This window comes from Hemibagrus wyckioides, linkage group LG01 (genome assembly GCF_019097595.1).
Source record: "Hemibagrus wyckioides isolate EC202008001 linkage group LG01, SWU_Hwy_1.0, whole genome shotgun sequence".
In the NCBI taxonomy this organism is placed as follows: Eukaryota; Metazoa; Chordata; class Actinopteri; order Siluriformes; family Bagridae; genus Hemibagrus; species Hemibagrus wyckioides.
The window spans coordinates 24,453,721-24,467,593 of NC_080710.1; the positions used below are offsets into that span (position 1 = coordinate 24,453,721).

The 13,873-nt window shown below is 36.9% G+C and overlaps 1 protein-coding gene across 4 annotated transcripts in view; it reads right to left on the bottom strand.

The window, feature by feature from the left end:
* Positions 1 to 13,873, bottom strand: part of kcnh2b (potassium voltage-gated channel, subfamily H (eag-related), member 2b) — a 197,450-nt gene that overhangs the window by 164,183 nt on the left and 19,394 nt on the right. For all 4 annotated transcript variants that reach the window (XM_058397116.1, XM_058397098.1, XM_058397108.1 and 1 more), the window contains exon 3: positions 10,158 to 10,388. In XM_058397116.1, the coding sequence (XP_058253099.1) occupies positions 10,158 to 10,388 (231 nt within the window). The remainder of the gene's footprint in view (positions 1 to 10,157; positions 10,389 to 13,873) is intronic.

Sequence of the window (13,873 nt, forward strand, 5' to 3'; positions counted from 1 at the left end):
CTTTTACCTGAGACACTAGTAAGAATTTTGGGCCTCATAATATGTTTTTGCTCTCCTGGACAATTCTCATCCACTCAGGCTCCACTCTAGTATCAACTCAGGAGCTTGGGGATTCTGCAATTTTTTATATCATGATTTTCATTTCTGCTGCTCATTATATGATAATTTGGCAATTTGATTTTCAAACATATCAGATATAATAACACCTATTTTCAGCCATGTCCAAATACAGTGAATAATTATGAAGAAAAAGAGTAATAATTATGAATAAAGAATCCAGCACATTGACTCCACCATTGCTACCACACAGTTTATTATTATTCAAATACCAGCATGTGTTTTATTCAATTTGTCCCACAGCAATTTATGACTAACAATATTTTTTATTATTTAAAAAATTGCCTTTGGTATGAAATTTATTTGTTTTTTAGTTACATTTAATGTTGTGAAACACCCACAAAACAAAGTATATCCTGTTATCACTTAGGTTAAAGCAGCTATACACAATTCATTGTTACCAGCTTGTTAACGAGAGTACAAGTCGTTTGCAAGACACACCAAAGATTTTTTAAATATTATTTAATAATGTTTTAATATTTAATAATTTTTAATCATGTTTGTATACTATACTGTTTATATAGAGTGTCCTCTATATGAGTCCTTTGAATTTGCTAGTATAGAAAAATACTGTATTAGAACAAATTCTTTAAAATAAACCTGCAAATTAAAGCATTAACATCAGAGCTACTGTGCTATGGTATAAATGTGAATATTACATATAAAGTTTGGTCATTAATACTGTTTTAAGGTTTTGTTTTCATTGAACCAGCCTTCAGGCATGTGAGCTTAAAATATTTGTGACTGCTTATTATTAGTAATATATGAATACAAGGTTGTTCACATTAAAATAAAACGAAAATTTAATGTCAATTGTCAGTGGTGTTTCAGTGGTTAAAGGTTGTGTAAAAGTGCACGTGTTAATCGTTTTATAGTTGTATAATTGTCACTAGACATCCACTGATGGCCTTTGAGCAAAGTTGTTAATTAAATTGTCTGAATCATATCCTTTCTGAATTGTAATGCCAAATAAATTGAAGTAAATGAAACTAAATTTCTTTATCCCAAGCTCCCAAGTCACACCACCATCAAAATGAGCATAAATTATATATAAGGTGATCAGTTATTTAACAAAAATGAAAAAAAGAAAAAGAAAGAAAGTCCTCCACAACATCATTGGCTATTACTCTATTAAATTAAATGCCTTGGATGTGTCTAAGCACTGATGGGATAAGAGTTGATAGAAAACACACTTCCTGAGCAGTTTCATTGCCACTGTGGCCACTAGAACAAAGTAACCTCTTAAATTATGCTCAGAGAAAGCAGCCTTAGATTAACTAGCTGGAGCCATTTGATTACTTTGTCCAAATTCCCCTCCAGTTCAAAGGCACCATGCATAAAATAAGGTCACTCATTTAAAAAATACATTCCTTTTTCCTCTGATCAGCCTGAGAGCAGACTGAAGCAGACGAGAGCTTTGCATGTGATTTGCATGAGAGCAGCAGAGAGTGACGGAGGCTGAGATTACAGAGGGGAACTTGTTCAGCACCGGGCCTGGCTGTTCTTAGAAAGCAGTCAACACAGAGCAAGTAGAGCTGCAGCCTTGCTGTTTGAGGCAATGGAATAAAGACAGCAGAGAATGAGCCTCCAGTGAGCAGCCCAGGTCACACTCTCCGCACAGTCATCCAAGCGAGCCCTGCGTTTCCCGGCTCTCTCTGGGTATTTCCATATTCAAATGATGAGAAAAGGCAGTGGAACTCACACATTTGTGCCAATTGACTGTGTTTTATTCATTATAGCAGAGAAAGGGAGAAGAGATGGAGTAGAGAGAAGGATGAGGGGAAAGAGAGACAGGACGGTGTGATAGAAAGAATGACAGATGATATCTTAATAGTGTAAATATCTGACTCTAGGGGCTGGCAATATAACAGGAATATCATATGATACGTTTATACATTTTTATAATAGATTATATGTATATATGATATATAGGTTTGCAAACAAACTGTCAAAACAGTAGTGTTGGTTGCTGTTTTCCCTTTTTTTGGTCACTTTTTTTCATTTTCAAGAGCTCAGAGACTCTGATTGGCTAGTGTCACTATGACTGACAGGAGGGGAATGAGTTTACCATACAGAAATATTTAACACTATAAAAAGCTATAAATACTATAAAGCTTAACATTTTACAAGTTTTCAAAGCAGAACAAAACTTCTAAGCAGTTGTTCTTAACTCAGAAAAGCATAGCATCACACAATTTATCACACTATTGATACTGTCATATTGCTGAGCCGTTATAGTATATCACACAGTATCACGACTTCACAACTGTCATCAAGTGAAGTAGTGAGTTCCCATAGTCACACACTCAGCCCTCTTGATAAAAGGCCAGGAAGAAGATTCTCTCTAAAGAAGTAACACTCTATAAAAATAAAAAAATATTACAGAGTCTGCTCAAATTAGAGCACAGGGCATCATCTCTTCATACGGTGCTAATGTATGCTGCCAGACAATTTACTACAACGATTCCCATTTCTTAATATTCTTACTCACAAATCTAGTGACAAGACAGAGTTTAAGTGTTTGTGTGTGTGTGTGTGTGTGTGTGCATGTGTGTGTGTGCGTGTACTATTCCTTCCATCATGTCTCATGTTTACCTAAAAATTACAGCATTATTGCGTGAGTAATGAGGCAGTGATCTGGTAACCAACATCAGGCAGCGAAGCAGTCAGGATTCATTAAGTGTTAGTACTAGAAAAACCACTCAGCCATATTATCTACATCGTTCTAACTTTATGATTAACTTTAAATTACTCAGTATGAGACAAATAGATTAGAATGTTAATTCACTTGCTCCTGATGGAAAATTACAGTGCAGTCATTTTCAAATCTAATAACAGGTACTGTGTGCTCCAAAACTATTCGAAAAGTTTCACAAACATTTGTTTATGCGGTACAGCAAAGATGTTCGGATTTAAGGTGAAAACATGGATATGAGACAAGAGCTTAGGATATCAGATTGTATTTCCTGTTATTTATATCTAGAAGTGTTAAACAACATAAAACATACAACCTATTGTATCAGACCACCCCATTTTAAGTGAGCAAAAGTGTAGAAGTCTTGAAGTAAATTAAAGTAAACAGCAATTAATATTTGGTTGGATATCCCTTGCTTGCAATAACTGCATCAAAACCTGCAACTTCTTTTTTTGTGATGCTTTCACCTCAGCCTCTTTCACTTTGCTGGGTTTCTCTCTTCAAGAGGTGAAAATTGCTGCCCAGGTGGGTCAAGGTCTAGTGATTGACTTGGTCAGTCAAAAACCTTCCACTTTTTCCCCCAATAAAATCCTTGTTTAAGCTAGCAGTGTGTTTTGGCTCATTGTCTTGCTAGCTGCTGATAAAGTTCCTTCTGGTTCATTTGAATGCATTTCTCTGTAAACTGGCAGAATGCTTCTGTAAACTTCTGAACTCATTCTGCTGCTACAGTCATATATAAAGATTAGTGAGTCTGTTCCAGATGCAGCCATACAAGCCCAAGCCTTGACTCTACCACTACCATGCTTCACAGATAAGCTTATATGTTTTGGATCACAAGCAGATCCTTCCTTCCTCAACCCTTTGGCCTTTCCATCACTTTGGTAGAGTTTGGGTTTTTGTGAATTCTAATCCAGGCTTCCATTTCTTACTGCTGATGAGTGGTTTGCATCTGGTGGTGTGGCCTCTATATTTCTGTTTTTGTTATTTCTTATTTTGTTAACCTTTTGTTCTTACACCCAGTGGTCTTTTTCTTCAGGACATTCCAAATTGTTGTATTGCCTAGGCCCAGTGTTTGTGCAGTGCCTCTAATCATTTTGCCCTCTTCTGGTCAGCTTCACAATGGCTCAATATTTTCCCACAGACAGCTCTCAGTTTAATCTTTACAACAAATTCTAAAGCTAAAAAGCTAAAAGCAAGAAAAGATGGTCAGTGCTATTTATTGTTTAAACAAACAATCTAACAGGACACAACTGGGTAACAAAAAACACCATAGTCACATGTTGCAATATTTTTGCTCACCTAAAAAATGGATGGTCTATATATGAATGCCAGGAAATAAAAGCTGATGTAAACCCAAAAAATGTAAACTCTCTTCTCATCTTTTAATCTAAAACTCAAATGTCTTCGGTCTACAGAAAAAGTATGTAAATAAATAAATTAATTAATTAATAAATAATTGGCCCTGCAGTTCCAATAGCTTTGGGAAGGGGACTGTAAATAACTCTGAAGTCTGTCTAACTATCTTACACAGCACTTTCTCAAATTATTCTCAAATTAAAGTGCTCCACCATTTCATGCACCATTAAAATAATCAGTCTTGCATAAAAAGGTTGATGAATATTTATTAATTAATATAAACAGTTATCAACTCATTTACTGATATTATAACTGTGCTGTGAACATTAGCACATACCTCTTAGTTAGATACTAGATCACTAGCTAGTATTTGATTTGAGTAGAGAAATGTTCTTAGTAGTTTGTGTAGCAGAGTCTTGATTTCCAGTAAATAAGCACTAATTACCAGATTTACTAGCTAGCTACTAACAAGCAGGTCCTGCATCTAAGAGTTTCAGGTTAACTAATAATTCTAATCATTTCTAATAAATATGTAATCATTTATTTATTCGATTGCCATTGATCATATTATATATATCATATTATCTCAAGTTTATTTTATACATTTTGTACCTCAAATCAGTTTTTTCTACAGGTAACCCTGTGTTAAAGTTTACCTAAATGCTAATTTGCATTAACAGAATCAGTTACCCAAGAGCAATTTTAAACCATTCAGTAACCATTTCAAAGCCTGTATGAGTGCAAGTGTACTTTTTGTTAGTAAAGAAGGAGCTGAAAAATTGTAAGGAACACATAATGCTGCAGGAAAACAAACTGAAAAAAAAATGAGACACTGAAAAAGAATCACTTACAGCTTTTGTGCTTGAGAAAGAAACCCCCCAAAAAAGAAATGAAATAAAAGTGTATTGCACTGTGCACTGGGAGACAGTCTTCCAGAGTCCACAGTAATCTTTCCTTTCCCCTGGCATGACTGTAGGCTACTGGAGAGTATCCACTTCCTAGAACTCTTTCCCTAGACAACAGCACATAAGCACAAATGAAGCCACAAGATATATGCAAAATATAGCATGAATAGAAGTACTGTACATCATTAGCAAAAGAAAAGAAAAGAAATACCCTTACAATCATTAATATAACAAAATGCAAAAAAGGGGGCCAATCGGTGGTAGTTATTTCTAGAGCCATAAATGGAAAACTCCACCCTGAAACACTTAAAATATATTATTACTGGATTTCAGATCCACAGAATCCTTAGTGTTTCTGGAATTCATTTGTTGGTTGATGCTGTATTCTCATAATTCCTATAGGAAGTAGGTGGTAATCATTAAGTGTGATAGTTTCCGTGCTGTATAATAGAAGAAACGAGCCCATAAGGCATAATGATCAGGTTTCGCTGTTAGCTCCTAAACACAAAAGCACACAAGCTTCTTTTTTCACTCTCCATTTTCCAGTGACATGCAATGGCATATTAATGAGAACTCAAACATAGAAGTGGTGAAGACAAGCAAACACTGCACTCAAAGGTCCAGAATTAATTGCAGCTATTCAATGCTGTTGTGCTGAGTTAGCGGCTAGTTTCCCGGCATGACAAGATCTGTGGTGCTGATGGTGGTATTACCATGAAAATTGAAGCTTTGGAACCTTTTTTGAGTTTGAGAGCTGGACAGAGAGTCATTGTCTGTTGTGTAGGAAACTGCTAAAGTAAAAATACACCAAGATGTCATACATGAGATTACTGTCAATGGTACTACTGAGAAACTATGAAGATGGCTTTGGATTGCATGAACAGTTTTGTAATGATGGCTTGGAGCTACATGTTTTAGGATTGCAATTGCCATAAATAGTTTAGCGCTCAAGTCTCCATCAATGAACAGTTGATCATTTTAACAAAATAGACTTCATGCTATAATTAGAATAAATTTACTGGTTACATAATTGCACTTTTTCATAGGGGCAGTGATTTCTCAAATGGGTGAAGCTCAGGGTTGTTGATCAGAAGGTGAAAGTTCATGCCCCAGTGCTGCCAAGCTGCCAATGTTGGGCCCTTGAGCAAGGCTGTATCATGGCTGACCCCTGAGCTCTGTGCTTTGACCCCAGCATCCTAAGCTGGGATATAAGATATACTGCTGTAACATATATGTGAAAAAAAGGCTTCTTTTTGACTATAGTACACAGTTATAGAAGGGAAGTTATTTATAATCACACTATCAGGTGTCATCCAGGTGAGTATGGGTTTCTGAATTTATTTAAAAATTATTTTTCTGCATTTATTATTTCTGTAAAACATATATGAAAAATATATTGCTTTGTGCCAATGTTCATTGCTAAAAGCGCTGTACAAATAAATCTGAGTTGAACTGAATGTTGAATTGAATTAAAGAAATGTAAACTAAGAATCATATATCTTAATCATACAATAAATCTTTGCACCACATAAGCTCATATATTGATTACAAATACTGATAGACAGTTCCTCAGGGTTGATTTTTACAAGCTCTGTCTTGTCAGCAGTCTGGGTTTGCCGAGTGAAAAAAGCCTAAAACTGTTTAGATGTTCTGAAAACATAAAAAGCACTTGGGTTCCGACTTCTTAAATGCTGCTGAAGGCAACATAGGCTGGTGGATAGAAAAGTGGATTTTTCAATTTTTCAAAGTATTCTGGTGTGTTATCAGTGTGGCCTCATTTTGGCAATAATGTGATTCCTTATGGATTGTAGTACCCCCTTTCAGGCATGAATGTCTGTGTTTTCTTTGATCTGGACCCCTGTGCTGTGAAACGGTACAGTAGGTCTGTGTTGTTGTAAACCATCTCAGACTCGGTAATCTGTGTTTTAGCTCTTCTGCTTTTAACTTGAGACAGACCATCAGACAGGAAAGATGAAAACAGAACTCACAGAATACCAATAATGAAGTTGAGTCATCAGATATTTGGCCCAGGAAAGAAAACAACTGGACTGTAAAGTGTTTGCTTACTGCCATGAACATGGAATTTTTGAGACAGGTGTCTGGCTGCTGCAAAGGCTTAGATATAGATGCTAAACTTCACACTTAAGGAAATGAAAATGCTATTTCTAGGTAGCTGTCGTTCTGTCTTAACTAAATTATTTTCTAAATGCAAAGCCAAAGCCCACTCTGACCCTGGGGTCACAGGACTGGGAGTGTGTATGGGGCAAAGGGCATTTAGGTCATGTGGTTGCACGTGTGCAACAGCTGATTGGTATGAATCATCTTAAAGCCGTATCAAAATCAAAATAAAGTATTTGCAGCCATTCTTTTTTAAGTTGACAGCATTTCATTTTTCTGTTATTAGATTTTTTCTTGTCATAGATTAAACAGTAGACATTTCAATAATAGAAATGTCAATCAAACTAAATATGGCATTTAAATAGTGGCCAGTGTTTTCAGGCCTGGAAGCGAAAATAAATTGATCTAAAGGAAATGACAGCAAAAAATTACTCTATTAGACCCATGCTTAAAATTTTCATGTAAATTTAGGTGTTTTAATTTAGGATACACTCGTTGTCTAACCAGATACATAATCTAGCAATTTGTCCCTAAGCAATTAATCTACTGATGTTAAGTACAGAAACAAATGCTATGTGTTAATTAGGATGTTTGTTTATATTTTTGTATTCCATGTGCTTATCATGGTTCCAGAAATCAATTAAAATATCTCTGAGTGTAATGAACATCCATTGTTACTGTACTCAGAGGATTTAATCTTGACACTACGCTGAATTATAATTAACACATTTCTTTACACTCAAATGCCCCATGTCAATGAATGAACTTATTTTTCGTCACCCAGTGGCAGGTAAAGGCCTCCATTACAGACACAGACTCTACAACACAAGAAACACACACAAATTCCCAAGAACATGCGCACACACTGTCTCTCCATAGAGTAGATTTGAATGCTGAAGTTTAAGTGATGGATTAAATGCCGGTTAGATCAAGAATAGGACAACTGAGCACGAGAACCAGTGATATATCATTCTGAAGGCTGATGCCAGCACACTGCTCACCAGATGAATGGATGCACTGGAATGAAGGAGAGGAAGACATGATATTTGACCTGATCTTCCCTTGTGTGTGTCCCTCTGCCTCCACTATGTAGCTGCACATGTTCAAAGGCATAAAAGGAATTCCTTCGTACAAAGCTTATATATAAATAACACAAGGCTGTGCTTTCCTCTGTGCATTATGCATGACAGTTTTTTCATCATGAAAGTCTACTCTGTATGTGTGCCTGTCCTTTTGCATGCACGTGTGTGTGTGTGTATGTGTGTGTGGCTGTGTGTATCTATGTGCATGTATTCATTTTTATGTGTCTTTGTTCATGTACTCGTGTGCGTGGGTGTGTGTGCATGTGTGTGTGCTCATGTGCATGTGTGTTTGTACAGAGTATCTGTGAGCATGTGTTTCTATCTGTCTTTGCTCATGTACCCATGTGTGTGTGTGTATCTGTGTGAATGTGCTCACGTGCATGTGTGTTTATACATAGTATCTGTGTGCGTGTGTTTTTCTATGTGTCTTTATTCATGTACTCATGGGTATGTGTGTGTGTGTGTGGCCGTATCTATGTGCATGTGTTTCTATGTGTCTTTGTTCATGTATTCGTGTACGTGTGTGTGTGTGTGTGTCTGCTCATGTACATGTGTTTGTACATAGTATCTGTGTGCCTGTGTTTCTGTGTCTTTGTTCATGTACCCGTGTGTGTATGTGTGTGTCTATGTACATGTACTCTTGTGCATGTGTGTTTGTACATAGTATCTGTGAGCATGTGTTTCTATGTGTCTTTGTTCATGTACCCGTGTGTGTATGTGTGTGTGTGTGTGTGTGTGTGTGTATATCTATGTACATATACTCTTGTGCATGTGTGTTTGTACATAGTATCTGTGAGCATGTGTTTCTATGTGTCTTTGTTCATGTACCCGTGTGTGTGTGTGTGTGTGTCTTTTCATGTGTCTCCACAGCAGATTGAATGGCAGGTGATAAATACCAAGAAAAGCAAGAGACTGTGAATAGACGGTGACATTAAGCAAGGGAAGGTGAAGTTGTGTTACGTAACACACATAGGAGTCCTCAATGCTGTTCATTTCCTCTTATCAAAACAACCAAATCTGCTTTGTGTCCCAAAGCTCATTTGCATTCACTGCACAGTCACATATATCCAAGACTAACCTGTGGTTATGCTATTCACAGCCTATGCAAAAATAAATCAGGACTGTGCCCATGTTAGCCCTGCACTTATTATACATCATGCTTACTGAATACTACATCAGCTCTCTTCTAATCATGCCAAACGAATTACAAAAATGAATGGATACTTTCGTGAAGTCGTCACAGATCAGCTGAATGGTTTCATTAGTTAGCTCAGTCAGAGGGGCTTATAGAGAAATCAGTGCTGCACTGAAAATAAACATTGAAAACTATGTAAGGTGGGCTGTCCGATCCTCCCGGGCTATAAAAAAGAGGAAACGTGATCTGATCAGATGACAACTAACAGCTGCTGCTCTGCCCTTGTCCTCACCTGCTCTGATAAACACACGCAAACACCTGCAGTTTTTGCAATTTTATTTTATCAGTGAAATACACCAAGCCACTTCTCTGATTTTTCTTTTTCTCTGTGCCTGTTGTTCTGCTTTAGTTCTGTTCTATCATAGTGGCTTTTTTTTTCTGGATTGCAAATGTGTATTTTAATGCACTCTCACGGCTAAGTAAGTAATCAGCACGATAACTAAGCCATGTCAGGATGCAGACACACAGATAGATTGCCAGCAAGCAATGTCTAATCCTATAAATCCTACACAGTTCCTGCGGATACACTCACGGCGAATGGGGTCCCTTCCAAAAAAACAGGTTTAAACTCTCATATCAGATGCTGAATTGCTGCCACGAGGCACCTCACACACAGCGACCAACAATTCAGCATCCAAAGCATCATTAGTCACTTCCTATCATAGGGAGAGACATCAGAGCTATCCTACCGTCCTTCCTGTAGAGCGTGATCTCCACTTTCCTCTCCTCCGAGCCCAGAAGCGCTTGAGCCATCTGTGCAATGGCCAGGCGCTTGGTGTGCGGCCCGTACAGGAAGTCGCAGGTGCACGGTTTCTGCATGATCTCGGCCCTCGTGTAGCCACACATGTGACAGAAGCCATCGTTACAGAAGATGATGGCACAGTTCTCCACCCGTGCATTGGCTATGACAAACTTTCGACCTGTATCAGAGTAAAACAGAGAGACAGCAAGAAAAAGAGTTGGATGAGGCAGAAAATTTTGAATACGAATCATATTTAGCAAAATTACTGAATACTACTGAATTATTTGATAACACTTTATCAGTGCAGTCTTTTTTATATCAACGCACTTGTTCTAATACAGTATGTTATACAGCAACTTGTATGGCAGAGACTCCACATTAATTAAAAAAATACTGCTCTGAATTGTGATCTAATAAAATTGTCTCCAGTGTCAGCACTTTGTAACAGTCAGAGATAAAGCTGTAAATGTAAGCTTTCAGGCTTGCAATACTCTTTTGGAAGGGTTTTTTTGTGTGCACATTTTGTCTTATTACTTTCAAGAGACAAATTAGGAGAGGCTGCTGAGAGAACAACTGTTTATATCGGCCACATGCTGCTATGTGCTGCTGCTATGTATGTGATTACAGGATCAAACTCATTTTGCCCAACATTAAATGTAACTATGAACTTGATTTTGCCAGACTGAAGAATAAACTACTTTATGATGCGCTGTTATGGAAAAATAATCAACTTTGTTCATAATTTTCATATAACAGTACGTTTACCTATTTTATACTTTATTTACGGAAGTGCAAAACATATATAGAGACCAAGCATCTCTGAATTTATTCCAAGTGCTAGTGTTACTAGAATAAAAGTCCCTAATCTTTGTAATTCCCATTAAAGAAAAAATAAAGAAAAATTGTCAGGTGTCAGACATTGTGATTGTGTGATTGTGACACATTTGTTGTTACCTTGATTCTGAACTCTTGCACAGTGGCTTGGAAACTTTTATTTTATTTTTTATCTTTTATTTTTTTATTTATATCTGTTTTTTTGTTTATTGTTTTGCCATAGATCCACATCAAAATCTTTACTTTCTCAAACAATAATCCTATTGAGAATTGTTTCCGATATCCTGGTGTGACAGTGGGTCTGCTTTATCCTACTGCTTTAGAGACTTTTATTGGTAATGTAATCAGCAGATGTTTAAAAAAGAATACAATAATGATAAACATAGCTAACCCACAACTGAAGTAACTTCTTATTCAGGTCAGAAAGGTACAATACAGGTGACATGCCACTTCATCACGTGGTCCTCACTGTGCATACATTTCACTTACTGAAGACTAAAAGCCTCCAAAAATAGCAGTAACTGAAAAAGGGAGCATTAGAGGCATGGGAATGCATCATAAGCCAAGACAGCAGCATCTGGTGAGATCTAAAGGTCATAGCCTTCAGGCAATCATTGATAGCAAATGTCTTTAAACCACCCTTATTGCTTTTCATATGTAGATTTCTGACTCCGCCCATAGGAATGCCCATCCTCAGAGGTTTTTGTTTCTCACTCTGAATACTATCAGCTTAGCAAAGGATCCTAATAAATTATACAAAGAGTATCAATTAAAACCCAAACTAACTTGACACTCCAAAAAGGTACAAATTTACACTTGTCAACTCCATATAAATAAGAACTTTTTCCACTGTGTTACAGTAAACAAACACACAACCCAAATTAGGAGAAAACACCATTTATCTAAATTCCACTGATATGACAAATTTAAAATTATCTTTAAAACTGTCAATAAAAAAACCCAAAGCCTTAAATGTAGCCTAATTTATTTAGTATATCTAGAATTGAGTATATATAGTATATTTGAATTTGACATAAGAATATAAAATGTTCTTAAAATATATATATACATACACACGTTTGTACCTTCACACATATGCCCACTGTCCTTCACATAACCCTTCTCCATTTCCCCTATCACTCTGGCAGCAGTGCCAGCTCCCACAGAAGGTGCTTCATTTCAGTGCCAAGTCTCAGTTAGGCTGCAGAAAGCTTCCTCTGGGTGGCACATTAAAACTCTCCACTATGGTAGCAGGCCTGACTCATGACATAACTTTGAGGCCTGGAGAACATCATCCACAGCCTTTCGTTTTGTAGCTTTCCATTCCACACCTCACAAAAATACAAGACATCAGCACTCCCTGAACTGTACAAATCAGTTCAATTTCCTCAGACATGAGGAGTACGGTGCATGGGTGCAAGTATCCATATCTAGTTCTTATCTAAAATGCTCATATGATGATATGCAGAAGCCCACGATCTGAAGTAGTTAAACTGATAGACAGTTTAACTACTCACAATCTCTCTCTCTCTCTCTCTCTCTCTCTCTCTCTCTCTCTTTCCCTTACACCCTTAGGAAGTACTGCATGCCATAGTTACATAAACAAAATACTAAGTTAAAGCCAGTTACTGATTCAAGCTAGTTCAGAAGCTCATGGTTTGGAGTTTTCACAGACATAGCAAAAGAACAAAAAAGAAAGAAAAAAAAAAGAATTTTTACACTAGAATAAATTTGAGATGGCTACCATGGCTAACAATAGAGTCGATCAATAATGAACAATAAAAATACTGAAAATACCCATGGCTCACTGTGTAATTTACTGCAATATCAATTACATACTGTCTTCCTGCACAGTTCAGCTCACTTCGTCCTTCAGTTGTCATTCATTGTCTACACAGAAATATGGCTTAAACAAAAACAGACAATCAAATATTGTCTACTGGGAGAAATGTGAAAGAGAACAATGTAAATAATAATAAATACAATAAAATATATAAAGAGCACATAGTAAATAAATAAAGAATTTAAAAAAAAATTGCAAATTGTGTCAGCAAATAAGTTGCATGTATTGTTTCCTTATTATTATTATTATGCTTGTTAACTGTAGCTTAAAAGATGCTATAAAGCCTACAGTATGTTGCTACTCACCAAAAATCTCTCTAGCAACTTTCTAAACACAATTCTTAAGGGGACATCCAGGGAACCATACCAAACCATAAGGCTGATGGGTAAAGCATACAAGTTAAAAACAATACAAATTTTCAGTCTTCAACATACAAACTGTCTACTATATTTATACCATTAAAATACTGTGAAGATACATTTCATATCTGTCAGCACAATAATTATCTAAGCCTCAGTCTTTAAATAAGTAACTCAGACCCTCACTGATGCTCATTTTCCTCATGTTGATGTAGTAGAGCTACTTAGGTTTTGGAAGAAGCTAAACTCTTCTGGAGGCGGTGGTAGCTCAGGTGGTTAAGCCTCTGGATCATTGCCTGGAAGATTGAGGTTCAAGCCCCAGCACTGCCAAGCTGCCACTGTTGGGCCCTTGAGCAAGGCCCCCGACCTCTCCCTGCTCCAGGGGTGCTGCATCATGGCTGACCTTGTGCTCTGACCCCAACCCCCAAGGATGGGATATGCGAGAAAGAATTTCACTGTGCAGTAATGTATACGTGACAAATAAAGACAATGTTCAAACAGACCGATCAAAATCATTTCACATATCTTTTACAAAGATGTGTTTTCTAGGTGAAAGATCCATCTGGAATTTTTTTTATCTTAAAAGCCCACAGCCGTGTGAGTCACAACACCGCTTTTTTGTCGTGC